This window comes from Mesoplodon densirostris, chromosome 6 (assembly GCF_025265405.1).
Source record: "Mesoplodon densirostris isolate mMesDen1 chromosome 6, mMesDen1 primary haplotype, whole genome shotgun sequence".
NCBI classification, from domain to species: Eukaryota; Metazoa; Chordata; class Mammalia; order Artiodactyla; family Ziphiidae; genus Mesoplodon; species Mesoplodon densirostris.
The window spans coordinates 45,764,986-45,783,744 of record NC_082666.1 but is presented as its reverse complement, the minus strand read 5'-3'; the positions used below and the strand labels follow the sequence as shown (position 1 = coordinate 45,783,744).

Here is an 18,759-nt window from a genome sequence, read left to right as displayed (position 1 = left end):
TTGCGGCGAGTGGTGGCTACTCTTCATTGAGGTGTGCTTGCTTCTCATTGCGGTGGCTTCTCATTGTGGAGCATGGGCTCTAGGCACATGAGCTTCAGTAGTTGCAGCACGTGGGCTCAGTAGTTGCGGTACACGGGCTCTAGGGCACGCAAGCTTCAGTAGTTGTGGTGTGTGGGCTCTAGAGCGCAGGCTTAGCAGTTGTGGCACACGGGCTTAGTTACTCCGCGGCATGTGGGATCTTCACAGACCAGGGCTCAAACCCTTGTTCTCTGCATTGGCAGGTGGATTCTTAACCACTGTGCCACCAGGGAAGTCCAGTAACATAGATTTATAATAATTTTTGTGCATTAAAAAAAATCTGTACTAAATAAAAAGGGGAGTTGGAAACCAAAAACAATACTAGCTTTTAGCCCATTCTTTTTTAAAATAAATTTATTTATTTATTTATTTGTTTGTTTTTGGCAGCATTGGGTCTTTGTTGCTGTGTGCAGGCTTTCTCTAGTTGCGGGGAGTGGGGGCCACTCTTTGCTGTGGTGCACGGGCCTCTCATTGCAGTGGCTTCTCGTTGTGGAGCACAGGTTCTAGGTGCACAAGCTTCAGTAGTTGTGGCACGCGGGCTCAGTAGCTGTGGCCTGCAGGCTCTAGAGTGCAGGCTCAGTAGTTGTGGCTCACGGGCTTAGTTGCTCCATGGCATGTGGGATCTTCCCAGACCAGGGCTCAAACCTGTGTCCCCTGCATTGGCAGGCAGATTCTTAACCACTGTGCCACCAGGGAAGTCCTAGCCCATTTATTCTTAGCAGAGGTCTTTATTTCTTCCTGAGGCTTTGAGTTACTGTGGTATTCTGCTATTTCAGCCTGAAGGACTTTTAACATTTCTTGTAGGCAACAAACTCTCTCAGGTTTATTTATATGAGAATGTTTCAGTTTCTCCCTCATTAAAAAAAAAAATTATCTATTTTTTGGGCTGTGTCGGGGCCCTAGTTGCGGCATGTGGGATCTTTCATTGCAGTGCGAGGGCTCTTTCTTGCAATGTGTGGGCTTCTCTCTAGTTCTGGTGCACAGACTCAGTAGTTGTGGCACATGGGCTCTCTGGTTGTGGCACGCAGGCTCCAGAGCACATGGGCTCTGTAGCTGTGGTGCAGGCTCCAGAGCGTGTGGGCTCTGTAGTTGTGGCGTGCAGTCTCCAGAGCGTAGGCCTCTGTAGTTGTGGCATGTGGGCTCAGTAGTTGTGGTGGGCAGGCTTAGTTGCCACGTGGCATGTGGGATCCTAGTTCCCTGACCAGGGATGGAACCTGTCCCCTTCATTGGAAGGTGGATTCTTAACCACTGGACCACCAGGGGAGTCCCCCTCCCTCATTTTTTGTTTTTTTAATTAATTTATTTTTGGCTGCATTGGGTCTTCCTTGCTGTGTGTGGGCTTTCTCTAGCTGTCGTGAGTGGGGGCTACTCTTCTTTGTGGTGTGTGGGCTTCTCATTGCGGTGGCTTCTCTTGTTGCAGAGCACGGCCTCTAGGTGCGCAGGCTTCAGTAGTTGTGGCATGAGGGCTCAGAAATTGTGGCTCATGGGCGCTAGAGCACAGGCTCAGTAGTTGTGGCGTATGGGCTTAGTTGCTCTGTGGCATGTGGGATCTTCCTGGACCAGGGCTCGAACCCATGTCCTCTCCATTGGCAGGCGGATTCCTAACCACTGCGCCACCAGGGAAGTCCCCCTCCCTCATTTTTGAAGGACAGTTTTTGCCAGATACAGTATTCTTGGTTGACAGTTTTTTTTTTCTTTTGGTAATTTAAATATGTCATCCTCCTGTCTTCTGTCCTCCATAGTTTCTGATTAGAAATTGGCTGTTAATCTGTTGAGGCTCCCTTGTAAATGATGAGTTGCTTCTCTTGCTTTTAATGATTCATTCTTTTTTTTCAACAGTTTGGTTATAATGTGTCTTGGTTTGAATCACTTTGAGTTTATCCTACTTAGAGTTCATTGAGCTTCTTGGATTTGTAGATTCATGTCTTTCATCAAATCTGGGAAGATTTTGGCCGTTATTTTTAAAAATAGTCTTTCTGCCCTTTTCTCTTTTCTGGGACTCCTGTAATGTGGATGTTGATATGCTTAATGGCATCCCACAGGTCTTTTAGGCTCAGTTTGCTTTTCTTTATTCTTTTTTCTTTCTTTGTAGACATTGCTCTATCTTCAAGTTTGCTGATTCTTCGTTTGCCTGCTCAGATCTGCTGTCGTACCCATCTAGTGCACTTTTTGTTTCAGTTAGTATATTTTTAGCTCCAGAATTAAAACTACCGAAGTACAGCAAGTTGAACATGAAAACCTTCTTTTACCTTCTTCCAGAACTAACCATTGTTAACAGTTTGGTATGAATCCTTTCTGATTTTTGTGTACATACAAAAAGCCATGCAAATATATGTGTTTGTTGAGGGTTTGTTAAGCTTTTTATTTTGATACCATTTCAGATTTACCAGAAAACTTGCAATAATAGTACAAAGAGTTGCTGTATACCTTCTGTTGAGATTACCTACATGTTTCATATTTTTGTTCTGTTCTTCACTCATTCTCCTTTCCTATCATCTATCTGTCCTCTATTTGTATTTACATATACATACTATTTTTTTCATAACTGCTTGAAAGTAAGTTGGGGACTTCCCTGGTGGCGCAGTGGTTGAGAATCCGCCTGCCAATGCAGGGGACATGGGTTCGATCTCTGGTCTGGGGAGATCCCACATGCTGCAGAGCAACCAAGCCTGTACGTCACAACTGCTGAGCCCACGTGCCACAACTACTGAAGCCCATGTGCCTAGAGCCCGTGCTCCACAACAAGAGAAGCCACCGCAATGAGAAGCCTGCGCACTGCAACGAAGAGTAGACCCCGCTTGCTGCAACTAGAGAAAGCCCATATGCAGCAACGAAGACCTAACACAGCCAAAAATAAATAAGTTAACAAAAAAAAAAAGAAAAGAAAAGTAAGTTGAAGACACGGTACCCGATTACTGCTTTACAGTGCGTGCTTCCTAAAAATAAGAACGTTCTCTTACATAGCCACATACTAATGATCAAAATCAGGAAATTAACTGTTATTGAATCACCCATTGTCCAGCAACATTCTTATAGCAAAAGAACATCCTGGATCATGCATTACATTTAGTGGTTTTGTATTTTTAATTGCCTTTCATCTGAAACAGTTTCTTAGTCTTTGTCTTATGACTTTGACATATTTGTAGAGTACAGACCATTTATTTTATAGAACGTCTCTCAAGATGGGTTTGTTTGATATTTCTTCATGATTAGATTCAGGTTGTTTGATACTTCCTCATGATAGTTTCACTTTTGGCAGGAATACCACAGAATTGATGTGTTCTCAGTGTATCATATATGGAGGTGTCAGTTTGTTCCATTACTGGTAATGTTAATTTTGATCACTTGGTTAAGGTGGTGTCTGCCAAGATAAAGTTACTGTTTTCTCCACCATACTTAATAAAAAATATATTGTGGGGAGATAATCTGAGACTATGTACATATCCCATTACCCTTGTGGAACTTGAACCCACTTGTTTTAGCATCTACTGATACTGATTCTTCAGACTATTGATATGATGGTTGCCAATTATGAGTTAGGTTTAATGCACAGTTTTAGAAAATTAAAATGTGATTATTCTGCAGCCTCTTTCATTTTACACTATAGCAGTAGCATCTTTTTATTTCTTTATTTTAGAAAGTTCCAAACTTATAAATGTAGATCTAGCCATAATAGCTGTCAATCTGCCTTTCTTCCTCCCTCTCTCCCTCCCTTCCTCTTTTTCTTTCGTTCTTTCTTTTTAATAAATTTCAGGTATACAACATAGTGATTCACAATTTTTAGAGGTTATACTCCATTTATAGTTATAACAATCTTAATTCATATACATGCCCTCTTCCCAGTTATTTTGTAGCAAATCCCAGTCATATCATTCCATCTGTAAATATATTTTTGTGTATCTCTGAAAGATAGGAATTATAAAAAAACTGTAATACCATTGTCCTACCTTAAAATTTAACTTATTTAATATTATCAGATATCCAGTTAGTGTTCATATTTTCCCAATTGTTTTGACTTTTTTCCTCAGTGTGTTTGGATTGGGATCCAAATAAGATCTGTATGTTGTGATTGCTTTATTTATTTAAATAATATTTTTTAAAATTTTAATTTAATTTTATTTATTTATTTGGTTGCGCCAGGTCTTAGTTGTGGCTAGCCGGCTCCTTAGTTGCAGCACGTGGGCTCCTTAGTTTTGGCATGCAAACTCTTAGTTGTGGCATGCATGTGGGATCTAGTTCCTTGACCAGGGATTGAACCTGGGCCCCATGCATGGGAGAGCAGAGTCTTAACCACTGCACCACCAGGGAAGTCCCTGTGATTGCTTTAGATTTATTGCTTATGCTCTTTTTTAACTTACAGATTCCCTCCTTTCTATTTTTCTTTTTTTTTCTTTGAAATTCTGTGTTGAAGGAAACAATTTTTCCTGAAAAGTGTCTTATAGCTAGGAGTTTGCTGTTTAATTCAATTTACTACTATTTCAATTAGAATTTTGTGTCTATATATAAATATAAGTATACATATATACAAATATATGAGGTTTGTTTCTTATTTTCCTTTTTTTCTCCTTTGTCAAATTTTGGTATCAGTATTATGCTTATCTCATATGATAACTTGGAAATTTGGCCACATTAATTCAATAGGTACTTACTGAGCACTATTTACAGACACTATGCTTGGTGAAATGGTGAACAAAACCAAAGTGGTTCTTGTACTCATAGTGCTTAAAGCCTAGTGGGGAAAGCTAGGCAATAAATAAACCCCGTATAAAACTACAAAGTGCAAAGCTGTGTTTGTTTCCATTTTATGTGTTGGAATAATTTAAGTAAAATAGGAATAATTTGTTGCTTAAAGACTTGCTAGAACTTTAAATAAAATCATCTATTCTGATGCTTATATTTAAATAAAATTATTTTATTTGCCTGTGAAATTACTTAGCAACCCTTACCTTCTCCCCTCAGATCCTTGATATTATTCTGTGAAGTCGTGCCATTTTTATATTGTTTGTTCCCTGGTATTGCACAGTGTTCCCCTGGGGGTATGAGTTTTCAAGTTTGGTGAGCAAGGCTCTGTTACTTCTTTGTTTCTATGGGAAAAAAATCATTCAGATTTCACATGACTGAAACAGTCAGAATGATGCAATCTACTGAGTGTGAAGACTGTTGAAAAGACAGAAAAATTATGTTTTTGATTACTTATCTCAGGTCAGATTAATAGCCTCTGATATGATAATCAGCTTCTTTGTATTTTAAATTGACCAATTATTTTGTATTGGCTTCTAGTAGAGTGAAATTGTTTTATTAGTGTCAAATAGTAAGCGTTTTCTTCTTCAAAAAACATGGGTGTGGACTATGTATACCTACTGAGTCATAGATTCAACAAGTAATTACATGTGTTTATGTGCCCTCATAACTAAGAATATGAAGTCTTGTGATATCTTTCTTATATATATTACTATAAAAACGATTGAAGTACATAGTTATAAAAGAATGTGTCTAGACCCTTAAAGGTTTTGCAAAGATTGTCAGAGGTAATTTACTCCAGGCCTCTCTTTTTACAGAAGAAGCCCTGAATTTTTTTTTTTTCTTCTTCTTTCTTTGAAAAGTTTTGACTGGCTCTAAACCATACCAAATTGATGAAAGAAGTGAGACTAGAACCTAAGTTTTTAACTGTCCAGAGTGCTCTTTTCTCTCTTGTATTCTGCCATAAGTTGTGATGTCGTTTTTGCAAGAGTTGGGGAGGAGATGATATTTTTGGTTCAGCAGTTTCTTGAAATTATTTTTTCCCAGTTAATGTTTATTCATAGTTTAAAAAATTAAGTTGGATAGGTTTATGGCTTTATTTCCTCTTGGGACGTTGTGCTCTTACTTGCTGAACTCTAAATTACATTAAAGGGAATGTTAAGTGAATTTTAATAAATTGGTTAAGATATTGACTTGAAATTTTTTTTTTTTTTTTTTTTTTTGCTGTACGCGGGCCTCTCACTGCTGTGGCCTCTCCCGTTGCGGAGCACAGGCTCCGGACACACAGGCTCCGCGGCCATGGCTCGCGGGCCCAGCCGCTCCGCGGCATGTGGGATCTTCCGGGATCAGGGCATGAACCCGTGTCCCCTGCATCGGCAGGCGGACTCTCAACCACTGCGCCACCATGGAAGCCCCGACTTGAAATTTTTAATTGGCTAGTGCTTTATGTCATGACTCCCAATTCTAGCTTTTAGCTAGTCAGTACTTTCCTGTTCTTACATTATGTTAGCCTCACAGGCCTTACCATTTCATACTATTTATTGTTAACTACAGGAAATCATTGTTTAACTTTTTTTTTTTTTTTTTTTTTTTTTCTTTTTGCGGTATGTGGGCCTCTCACTGTTGTGGCCTCTCCCGTTGCGGAGCACAGGCTCCGGACGCGCAGGCCCAGCGGCCATGGCTCACGGGCCCAGCCGCTCCGCGGCATATGGGATCCTCCCAGACCGGGGCACGAACCCGTATCCCCTGCATCGGCAGGCGGACTCTCAACCACTGCGCCACCAGGGAGGCCCCCATTGTTTAACTTTTTTAAGGGCACTGTTTTGTCTCGTTTGATTCCCAAGTTACGTATTAGTTAGCGATATAAAATTATCATATTTTCAGAAAGTTTGAGAGGGCAAGAAGATATGAAAAGGCCACCTCTGCTAAAGATTAGACACTGTGCTTGGAGGGTTAAGAGGAGCCCAGAGTCCAGGAAAATCCTTGTTTGGATTTTTCTTGACCCATTTTGGAATTAACTAGAGTTCTTAACTGCAGTTCTGATAAAATCACATTGAGTCAGTAACTTGCCTTGACAATACTATATTATCTTTTTTTTAGGTACTACTTGTTGCTTTTTAAATTTTAGTGAGCTGATATTTAACTATAACCAGTTTTTATTAAACTGTGAAATGAACTTTGCATTCAGTCACTATTTGCTTTTCTTAAAGCCTTTAGTATACTCTATGGTTAGTAGCTTTGGTAAACACCTCATTTGCAAGAGAAATTAATGAGAAACCTTGTACAGTACAACAATTTGACTTTAAAAATAATCTTTTGTTTTCAAAGTTTTTCATGAGGCAAGCATTTTGTTGGATTTTAAGTCTCAGAAAGTTGTTTTTGCCCACTAGCTTTCTGTATAGAGTGAAATGGGTTTTATGTATTTGGGCAGTTGTGCACTGTTACTGTACTTTTGTTTGTTTGGAATTTATTTTGGTATGGAAGTGTGAGGTGAGCATCCAACTTTACTTTTTTCTAGGTGGCTGCTCAGCTGTCTCATCACTTCACAGATTTTAAATGGCACTTTATTTATTTTAAAAAAATATTTATTTATTTATTTGGTTGCTCCAGTTCTTACTTGCGGCACGCAGGATCTAGTTGCCTGACCAGGGATCGAACCTGGGCCCCCTGAACTGGGAGCGTGGAGTCTTAACTGCTGGACCACCAGGGAAGTCCCTTAAATGGCACTTTAAATGTCTACATTTGGGGTATTTTTAGGGATTTCTACTCTGTCCCATTGATCTGTTTATGTGCCAGTACAGCACAGCTTTAAGTGTTGTATTTTGTAATAAGTATTTTAATATCTGATAGGCTATTCTCCCTTTATTATTTTCTTTGGAATTTTCTTGGCTACTGTTAATTGTTATTTCCATATGACCTTTAGAGTTAGCTTGTCTAGTTAAAAACATGAAAACAGAAGACTCCAGTTTTCATTTGCATCATGCCAAATGAATATAGCAACTTAGGAAGAATTGATCTTAATGATGTTGTGTGTCCTAGCCAAGATTATCATATATTTTTCTGCAATTGTATAAGTCTTCTTTTGTGTCTCAGTAGGTTTAGTTTTCTTCCATTACATCTTAGTTTATTCCTACTTCTTATCTCCTGTGGTATATCATGCTTCCTTTATACTTCTTATCTGGTCATTGTATATATAAAGGGTATTTGTTTCAGAATATTCATTTGTAACTAAACACCTTTTTGTATTATATTTGTAATAGTTTTTCAGTTTGGGGGCTTCCTAGGGAAAGTCTATCTTCTGACTTTTTATACTTTTTACTTCTTTCATCTGATGTTAAATAAAGCAATTGTGATAAGACATCTTTGTCTTGTTCCTGTGCTTAGTGGAATCTTTATATAGTTTCCCCATTAGTCAGCATTCTCTGGCTTTGGTATTGAGAGGGATGATTTTTGTTACTGTTTTAACCTTATGTTAAGGACATGGCTATATGATTTTTCTTCTTAGATCTATTAACATATGGTGAATTATATCAACAGATTCCTAATGTTGAACTGTCCTGTATTCATGGAATAAATCCCACTTGGACATGATGTATTCCTATAATGTACTACTAAGTTTGTGTTTTTTATTTTGAGGATTTTTTAATCTGTATTTATACATGAGATTTTTCTGTAGTTTTTTTCTTTTATGGCGTCATATTCTTTAAAAAAATTAGAAACCTTCCTTCTTTTCTTATGTTTTAGAACCATGAAAATCTCATTGGACTAAGGTTTCTTTTGGGTGGCAAGAGCTCTTTGATAATATTTTTTTTTTTCCTCTTTGGTTATAGGTCTTGTTAACATTTCTACCTCTTCTATGGTCAGTTTTGATAGTTAATATTTTTCTAGAAGATAATCCATTTTATCCAGGTTCTCAAATGTATTTGACAGAAGGGGAACAAAGCAATTATTGGGGATTATTTTAATTTCCTCTATTATTTTGTATACATATCCACCCCCCGCCCCCTTTTAAAATTAAGTTAGCTGGATGGTTATAATTTTCCAAAGAATCAGCTCTTGGGTTTATTTATTCGTTGATCTGTTTTTCTGATTTTTAATTGATTATTTTCTGTTTATATCTTTGCTGTTTCCATTCTTGTGTTTTCTGTGGGTGTGGTTATTTATACCCTAAGTTCTCATGCTGTGAATTTTCCTCTGAGACTGCTGTGTGCTATAGATTTTCCTGAGTACTGCTTTAGCTGCATGTTGTATGTTCTCAAGTGCAGTATTTTCATTGTCGTTATCTTTTGCATTTTATTTTTGGTTTCCTCTTTTTTTTTTTTTTGGCTGTGCCATGTGGCTTGTGGGATCCTAGTTCCCTGACCAGGGATCAAACCTGGGTCCCCAGAAGTGGAAGCGTGGAGTCCTAACCACTTGACTGCCAGGGAATTCCCTTTTGGTTCCTGCTTTGATCCATGAGTTTTGTAAGAGCCAGTTTAGTAATTCAGGTAGTAGGACTTTTTTGTTTTCTGATGTAACTAAATTATAATTTTTTTGCCTTTTGACTATTGGCTGTGCTACTGTTGATTTTTGAAATTCATTGGAATTTTCTTTGTGGCCTAATAATTACTCAGTTTTTTGTAAAGTGTTCTGTGGGTACTTGAAAGGTATATTCTGCTCTTCATCATGGATTGCATTCTTTATTGTCAGTAAAGTAGAACACCTATTACACTTCCATGAAGTCTGTTACCTAGAACCATTTGTATGTTTTCAGGTATTCTTAGTGGTCTAGAAACCTCCGATTTATTCTTTCTTCTGTCTCTGAGATTACAACCTTTTACTAGTTGCATACTATATTGTTTCTCTTTTTGTTTTGTTTTGTTTTAACATGAAAACATCACTTCCTTTATTTTGGGTTCCCAAAATCAAAAATAAGATTAGAACTAATATTAGGTCTATCACAGATATTTACTATGCTCAGTGCAATAATGCACTAACAGTTAAAAAAAAAACCACTGCAATATTGTACATCTTTTCTGTGTTTTACATCATTTTTCCCACAGCTATTGAAAATTCAAGCATCAGTTTGAAACACAACCTACATTACAGGCTATAAATTGTTAATAGTTCTGCTTCTTTGGAAAAACACTATTGTGGCATTTGCTCATTTTAGCAGATAGCACAAGGGGAAAAAATAAGAAAAAATAGTTCTCTTACCAGTGTCTGCGGTTTGTTTTCCCTCTGTTGCTCACTATATTTTTTTCCCCTTAATTACAAAGTATGTGTATGTATGTCAGTTGGTAGATATGTTCTCAATATAGGAAAGTTGGAAAGAAATAGCATAAAAAGAAAAAACCAAAAGCCTTACCTGTAAACCCATCACCCAGATATAACCACCATTATAAGACTATGTCTTATCCTTATTTGTTTCCATATTCACATAGATATACTGCCCTCTTTTCCAAACTGGCAAGGTGTTTAACATATGTTTGCCAACTTTTCATTTTGCCAGTAAAGACATCTTTATTTATTTATAATTTTTTTTTTTTTTTTTTTTTTTTTTTTTTGGCAGTACGTGGGCCTCTCACTGTTGTGGCCTCTCCCATTGCGGAGCACAGGCTCTGGACGCGCAGTCTCAGCGGCCATGGCTCATGGGCCTAGCCGCTCCGCGGCATGTGGGTTCTTCCCAGACCAGGGCACGAACCCATGTCCCCTGCATCGGCAGGCGGACTCTCAACCACTGCGCCACCAGGGAAGCCCCATAAATTTGTTTTATTTATTTTTGGCTGCGTTGGGTCTTCGTTGCTGCGTGTGGGCTTTCTCTAGTTGCGGCGAGCGGGCTTCTCATTGCAGTGGCTTCTCTTGTCTTGAAGCACGGGCTCAAGGAGCGCAGGCTTCAGTAGTTGTGGCACATGGGCTCAGTAGTTGTGGCTTGCGGGCTTATTTGCTCTGTGGCATGTGGGATCTTCCCAGACTAGGGATCGAACCCGTGTCCCCTGCATTGGCAGGCAGATTCTTAACCACTGCACCACCAGGGATGTCCCTAAAGACATCTTTAAGACGTTACTGTGTAAATGATACCACTTAACCTGAATACTGAATATTTAATTTGGAAACATGAATATTTTTCCTTCATTTTATTATACCATTATAGATTTATGGTATGTTTAGAGTTGGCTGATTATTCAGTCTACTACCCTTATCTTACCCATGAAGAAACTGAGGCTCCAAAATGTCTCTTGAGACCTGAGAGAGAAGAAAGCTTTTTGTCAATGAGTATAGTATAGTCTAATATTGACATTTTAATGGCATTTACATGTGTGATTTTTTTTTCTTTTTTCTTTTGGCCGTGCCACATGGCTTTGACATTTTAATGGCATCTACATGTGTGATTTTGTTTTCTTTTTCTTTGGCCATGCCACAGGGCTTGTGGGGTCTTGGCTCTCCAACCAGAGATTGAACCCGTGCCCTTGGCAGTGAAAGCTCGGAGTCCCAACCACTGGACTATGCCAGGGAATTTCCTACATGTGTGATTTTTGTCATATATATGTTGTATGGATGTTAACTTGGTTTTCAGACTTGAAATTTGATGATTACCAAAGCCATCTTTCTCTGTAAATTGGAGAATTTCCAGGATTAATTTGCATCTTGGGAAGTTTCTGATTACAGCTCACATTGTTGTGTGTGATTAGGATAGTTTACTGAGTTGTTAAATTGCTGTTTTGTATTGGGAAGATGTTTGTAGTGTGTAATTTAATGATGATACGAGAAAGGGAAGAAAGAAAATTAGAACATTAATATTAAATTGCCCTTGGGCTTTCTCTTCCCCTTACGAAGCTGCCTGGGCCTTGCTAATATGTTTTCATTCTCCTGGTCTCCTACCCTCACTTCCTTTCCCCTACCCTCCTCACCTTTCCCTTTTTTTCATTCTTTACTCTGTCTCTTCTGCCTCTTGCATTCTAACTCCTTCTCTCCCTGCAGTTCTATTCTTGTTACCTATTTCCCCATCTCTCTTTGCTCTTAGATGTCTTTAATCAGTGATTCAAAATATTAAGTTATCCGGTTTTCTTCCTGTAGCATTTGAACTAAAGTGGCACTGAACCAGCAAAATACAACATTGCTTTTAATTCTTGGTTGCTTCAGGGAGTTCTACACTTTATTAGTGTAAAGTTTATGAATTAAAAATGTGTGTTATTCTTAGTTCTACTTTTCCTTTAATAGAAGCATTTATATTTATTTTAGCAGAAATTTATGATTGCTTAAGAATTTTTTTCTCATGTGGGCATTTGTAATTTTACATTTGGGGCAAATACATTTTTTTCAGTCTTGTTTTGTGTACATTTGTTACTTAGTAAAAGCAACTTACAAAACATTTTAAAACTTATACTTATTTCCCATCATTTATATGCTTTTAATGAACACTCTTCGTGCCATCACAACCTATTTTCTGAATGTTCCATAATTTAATCATTTTCATGATTGAACATTTAGATTATAGGAAAGTATTATAAAATAAGTAGTTATAATTAAATAAAATATAGGAAGTTTATGTGGAAGCTCACACACACACACACACACACACACACACACACACACACGCCACTTAATTTTGCTCAGATGTTCCAGGAAAAAAAAGTTGACCCTAAGTAGCTATTAAAATGCTTTTGATACTTCAGAGATAGTGAAGTGTTACTGCATAGCAGACATTAGAAAAATCTTTAAGTGACCAAATATGGATGGATTTCTCATATGGTTTGTGGAAAATATAATAGGAGTTGCGTTCAGTGAACTATTTTAATAATTAAAGAAAACCCCTAGATAATCTACATTTTATCAGCTCTATTGAGTCATAATTTTAAAGAATTTTCACCTGTTTTTTAGTAATAAGGGGTACTGTGTTTTAATTTTCATTTATTAGTCTTTCTTTAAGAGAAATTTTGCTTTGTTGCTGATAATATGCATGTTTCTTTTTTTTATTTAATTTTATTATTTATTGTTGGTTGTGTCGGGTCTTCGTTGCTGCATGCGGACTTTCTCTAGTTGAGGTGAGTGGGGGCTACTCTTCACTGTGGTGCGCATGCTTCTCATTGTGGTGGCTTCTCTTGTTGCGGAGCATGGGCTCTAGATGCGCAGGCTTCAGTAGTTGTGGCATACGGGCTTAGTTGCTCCTCAGCATGTGGGACCTTCCTGGACCAGGGATCAAACCCGCGTCCCCTGCATTGGTAGGTGGATTCTTAACCACTGCGCCACCAGGGAAGTCCCAATATGCGTGTTTTAATGGGGTAGGGTGTAGTTATTGATTTGCATTTCCCTGACTAGTGAAAAATGTGTTAAACATCTCATGTGCTTCTTAGTCATTTGTGTATTTTCTTTGGAGAGTTAACTATTCAGATTCTTTTGCCAACTTTTTTTTTTGTGGTACGCGGGCCTCTCACTGTTGTGGCCTCTCCCGTTGCGGAGCACAGGCTCTGGACGCGCAGGCTCAGCGGCCATGGCTCACGGGCCCAGCCGCTCCACGGCATGTGGGATCTTCCTGGACCAGGGCACAAACCTGTGTCCCCTGCATCGGCAGATGGACTCTCATCCACTGCGCCACCAGGGAAGCCCTTGCCAACTTTCTAATTGGATGTCTTTTTATTATTGAATTGTAGAGTTATTTATATATTCTAGATACAAGTCCCTTATCAGATAGATGATTTGCAATATTTTCTCCCTTTCTGTGGGTTTTCTTTGGTTGAGGCTTTTTTTTAAAAGCCATTAAAAATTCATTTAAATTTGATTGATATATATACACTAATATGTATAAAATGAATAATTAATAAGAACCTGCCAAATAAAAAAAAATAAAATTCAAATCTCTTCGAGGGAAAAAAAATTCATTTAAATTTGGTGGAACTTCTTTAAAACATTCCTCATGTTAGGTTGTTCACAGAATTATTTATTAAATCAGAGCCACCCCCCAAACAAAAGAAATCAGAGCCTCTCCCAAGGCATTTACCTCTCAAACACAGCTGCTTCTTCAAACAGCTGATATCCCACAATATCAATAAATATTAGGAACACAGAGATGAAAACACTGATTTCCTGCACCTGTCTGTGAGCATATTCCCAGGTCTCATTGCTGGATGCTTAGATTCTGCTTCTTTCAACAGAGATTTAGAAAAAATACATTTCTGGTCTGTGCCTCTGTGGGAAGACTGAGGCTGCCAAGAATCTTGCTTCTGGGTTTAAAAGTCTCCCTGTATTGTTATGGTTTATGTACATTATGATGACACTGAAGCCTGTAAGAGTCTATGAAATATCTTCTGTACATAGAAGAAAGTTAAATCATTGTCAGTATGGTTTGTTGGTTCTTTGAAAATTGATGATCCATATACTTTAAAATTTTAACTCTCGGGCTTCCCTGGTGGCGCAGTGGTTGAGAGTCCGCCTGCCGATGCAGGGGACATGGGTTCATGCCCCGGTCTGGGAGGATCCCATGTGCCGCGGAGCGGCTGGGCCCGTGAGCCATGGCCGCTGGGCCTGCGCATCCGGAGCCTGTGCTCCGCAACGGGAGAGGCCACAACAGTGAGAGGCCCGCATACCGCAAAAAGAAAAAAAAATAATAATAATAATGTTAATTGAATTTGTAATCTTCAACTTGTGTTTCACTCTTTCTTTCTAAAGGAGCCTAAGCTAAGAGAGAGATAAACCGATTTACTTGCACTTAAATTTTTTTTTTTTTTGCTTTTAAATTGGGAAGAAATCCACTGTTAGAAACCGTACTTCACTGTAGAAAACCCTTGTCATCAGGCGGAAAGCATACTAATAGAATTTGGTACAGCCATATAATATGTTATTTTGAATTTTGGCATTTTAAAAATGAAACTTTATTCTACTCCTAGTGGAGTACCTTAAAATATTATCAGTGTTATTCAGTGACTCTCTTTTATCTAATTTCAATGTGATGGGTATATATATACACTTTTTAAAAATTTGAAGGTATAATTTACATATAGTAAAATTTACCCTGTTTTCAGTTCTGTGATTTGTGACAAATGCAAATAGTCCTGTAACCATTAGTGCAATCAAATATAGAAGTTTCAATAACCTCAAAAAATTCCCACATTCCCTTTTATATAGTCAGTTCCTTCCCCCACTATTAGTGTCCAGTAGCTAGATTACTTTTTTGTTCTTGTTGTTTTGCCTATTCTGGAATATTGTAAATGGAATCCTATTCCATACATACATGTATGTAACCTTTTGAGTTTGGCTTCTTTCACTTACCTTAATGCATTTGAGATTCATCCAAGTTGTTGTAGTGTATCAGCATATCACATACAGTCCACCCATTTAAAGTGTACAATCCAGTGGCTTTTAGTATATTCACAGAGTTGTGCAATCATCACCATAATCACATTTAGAATATTTTCATTACCCCAAAAAGAAACCCTGTATCTCTTAGCCATAATTTCCCCATTCCCCTGAGTTAATTTTTATATACGGTGCAAGGTATGGATTGAGGTTTATTTTTTGCATACAAATGTCTGGCATCATTTGTTGAGAAGACTGTCCTTTTCCCTTTGAATTGCCTTGCACCTTTGTTGAAAATCAGTTAACTATATGCATATGGGTCTATTTCTTTTTTTTTTCACTGTCATTATTTTAATTTCATTTTGAACAAAAAATCCACTTGTTGCATACTTCACAGCACACAGCTCTTCTGATCTGCACATGTCTGGGTCAGTTTGAATTCTTTTCTCAGTGAAGTACAGCCTAAAGCACTTGAGTGGTTGGTCGTTATGGTACATCTTTGCGACATTTTTTTCATATGGGTCTATTTCTGTACTCTGTTCTGTTGGTCTGTGTGATATATTTATGCCATTTCCATACTGTCTAAATTACTCTAATAGTAAGTCTTGAAGTTAGGTAGTAAGTTCTCCAGCTTTGTTCTTTTTCAAAATTGTTTTGGCTATTGTTTCGTTTGCCTTTACATGTAAATTTTAAAATCAACTTGTCAGTTTCTTAAAATCCTGTACAGATTTAATTATTTTGAATAATTTTCACATGATAGGTGCAATATACTCGCCTTCTTTAAAAAAAAACTTACAGTGGAACATACAGGCATACCTTGGAGATATTGTGGGTTCAGTTCCAGACCACTGAAGTAAAACGAATATCACAATAAAGCAAGTCACGCAAGGTTTTTTGGTTGCCCAGTGCATGTAGAAGTTATGTTCTAGTGGGGGGACTAAGATCCCATATGCTGGGTGGGGGGGTGGGCAACTAAGCCCGAGGGCCACAACTACCAAGCATGTGGGCCACATCTAGAGAGCTTGTGTGCCGCAACTACAGAGCCCACGAGCCACAACTAGAGAGAAGCCTGCGTGCCACAACGAATTTCCCACATGCTGCAACTAAGACCTGATGCAGCCCAAAAAAAAAAAAATGGTTATTGCTAAAAAATGTCATAACAATTATAATAGTAACATCAAAGGTCATTGATCACCATGGCAAATATAATTATAATGAAGAAGTTTGAAATATTGTGAGAATTACCTAAATGTGACACAGACACGAGGTGAGCAAATGCTGTTGGAAAGATGGTGCCTTAGACCTTAGACTTGCTCAATGCAAGGTTGAGCATACCTTCAATTTGTGCAGTAAAGTGAAGTGCAATAAAATAAGGTATGCCTGTAGATCATTTTAAGTATGATGCCTTGCATTGTATTGTAGGTAATACAAGCTAGTAGAGACCATACCATATATTTGTTATGCTTCCGTCTTAGGTAAGTTAAAGGTCTAAACATCATATCAAGGGAAATAAACTTTTGAAGATCTCAGATTGTCTTCGCAAGAAAAGGACTTTGTACCTACTCATGTAAGGGCAAAGTGCAAAGATAATACTAAGCTAGATGTGTGGTTTTATGGGTTTTTCTTCCTTCCTGTTTTGGAATTTTTTTTTTTTGGCCACACCACACGGCTTGTGGGATCTCAGTTCCCTTACCAGGGATTAAACCCAGCCCGGCAGTGAAAGCTCCGAGTCCTAACCACTGGATTGCCAGGGAATTCCCCTTTTTTGAAATTTTTATACAAAATTAAAACAGTACAGAAGGTTGTATGTCATGATTCCCTAATTCAGAAATGTCAGTCTTAGAGTTACATTTGTCAGTAAAAGGTCTATATTTACATACTGAATAAAATGGGATATATAAAAAATCTTGACAGAACTACAAATATTGACGTTAGTAGCTTATATCAGGAAGATAAATGTTTAGTAATTTTTTTGACAGTTTGTGTATAAATTGGTCAATGGCCAGTTTGCTGTTCTGTTTTTTTTTTTTTTCCAGAACATGCAGATTCAGAAATGTTTTTTTTCTAGAAAAATGGTTTCTCCCCCTTTCTGCTTTCTTTTTTGAGACTTTGGGACTGAGAAGTTTGAGGGTTATGTCAGTCCTGGAACCTTTTAGTCTTCTGGTTTCTTTTTGTAGTCTCGATTTTCTTTCTTTTTTTAAGCTATTTATTGATTGATTGGCTGCGTTGGGTCTTTGTTGCTGCCTGTGGCTTTCTCTAGTTGTGGCGGGTGGAAACTACCCTTTGTTGCAGTGCACGGACTTCTCATTGCAGTGGCTTCTCTTGAGGAGCACGGGCTCTAGGCACGAGGGCTTCAGTAGTTGCAGTGCGTGGGCTCAGTAGTTGTGCCGCATGAGCTCAATAGTTGTGACTTGTGGGCTCTAGAGCGCAGGCTCAGTAGTTGTGGCGCACAGGCTTAGTTGCTTCGCAGCATGTGGGATCTTCCCGGACCAGGGGTCGAACCCACGTCCTCTGCATTGGCAGGCGGGTTCTTAACCATTGTGCAACCAGGGAAGTCCTCAATTTTCTTATAATGGTTTGTTTATATCCCCTCAAGGCATAATGCGCCTAAGAAATATTTCTTTGTTTTTCAGGTTCTAAATGGCTTCTAAGAAGTTGGGTGCAGATTTTCATGGTAAGTGGACTGTTAGATATCACGGTTTAAGTTTTGATCTGATCAGAGAATTGGAAATCACATAAAGTAAGTGTCCCTTTTTGTTTATTTAAATGAGCGGCTTGAGGAAAATAAAGTTGTACAACAATGTAGCATATTCATTCCATAGGACTTCACATAACTTTAATGTGAAGTTCAAATGGATAAACTTTAGAGTATCTCTGTATTTATTGTACTTGAAACTGCTGGAGGTGGATAGGGAGCCTGCCTATTTTTGTTGTTTTTCAGCAGTATTTTGAAGTAGTTACCATTCCTTTTCTTACTCTGGTCCATCTCTTCTCCATCAAGTGTGAAAAATCCATCTCTTCTCCATCAGATGTGAAAAATTCTAGGCCTTTAGTTAACGTTTTATGATGTTTTGGTTTAGGTTTTCTCCCCCCATAAAAAGAAATGATTTACTACAGATAAGACATGATTAGCAGATCAATATATTACAGAAGTATCAGTAGTAGTAATTACAATTTTGCGTTTGAAACTAATAGTTTATCATCTTTTTCTAAGATATGACCTTCCAAAATGGAGTACATTAATAAACTTTTATTATCTGCATTTGATAGGAATGGAAGTGCCTAAGAAGTTAAAATTAGACCCTCTCTTTGTACAAAGATAAGAATTAAACATCAGAAATATCCAGACAGCACAATTATTTTAAAAGGGGTTTTTTTTTTTTTTTTTTTTTTTGCTGTACGCGGGCCTCTCACTGCTGTGGCCTCTCCCGTTGCGGAGCACAGGCTCCGGACACACAGGCCCCGCGGCCATGGCTCGCGGGCCCAGCCGCTCCGCGGCATGTGGGATCCTCCGGGATCGGGGCACGAACCCGTGTCCCCTGCATCGGCAGGCGGACTCTCAACCACTGCGCCACCAGGGAGGCCCTAAAAGGGGTTTTAAAACTAATCTTCCATTTTAAAAATCATGTCATTGTAAGAATGATTTGTTAGACTGCGTGGCAACATGTA

General features: G+C 38.3%; 1 protein-coding gene across 6 annotated transcripts in view; it reads left to right on the top strand.

Moving 5' to 3' along the window:
• Window positions 1-18,759, top strand: part of UBAP1 (ubiquitin associated protein 1) — a 55,160-nt gene that overhangs the window by 12,801 nt on the left and 23,600 nt on the right. For all 6 annotated transcript variants that reach the window (XM_060101800.1, XM_060101797.1, XM_060101796.1 and 3 more), the window contains exon 2: window positions 17,724-17,764. In XM_060101800.1, coding sequence (XP_059957783.1) covers window positions 17,762-17,764 — 3 coding nt within the window. In that variant the 5' untranslated portion in view covers window positions 17,724-17,761. The remainder of the gene's footprint in view (window positions 1-17,723; window positions 17,765-18,759) is intronic.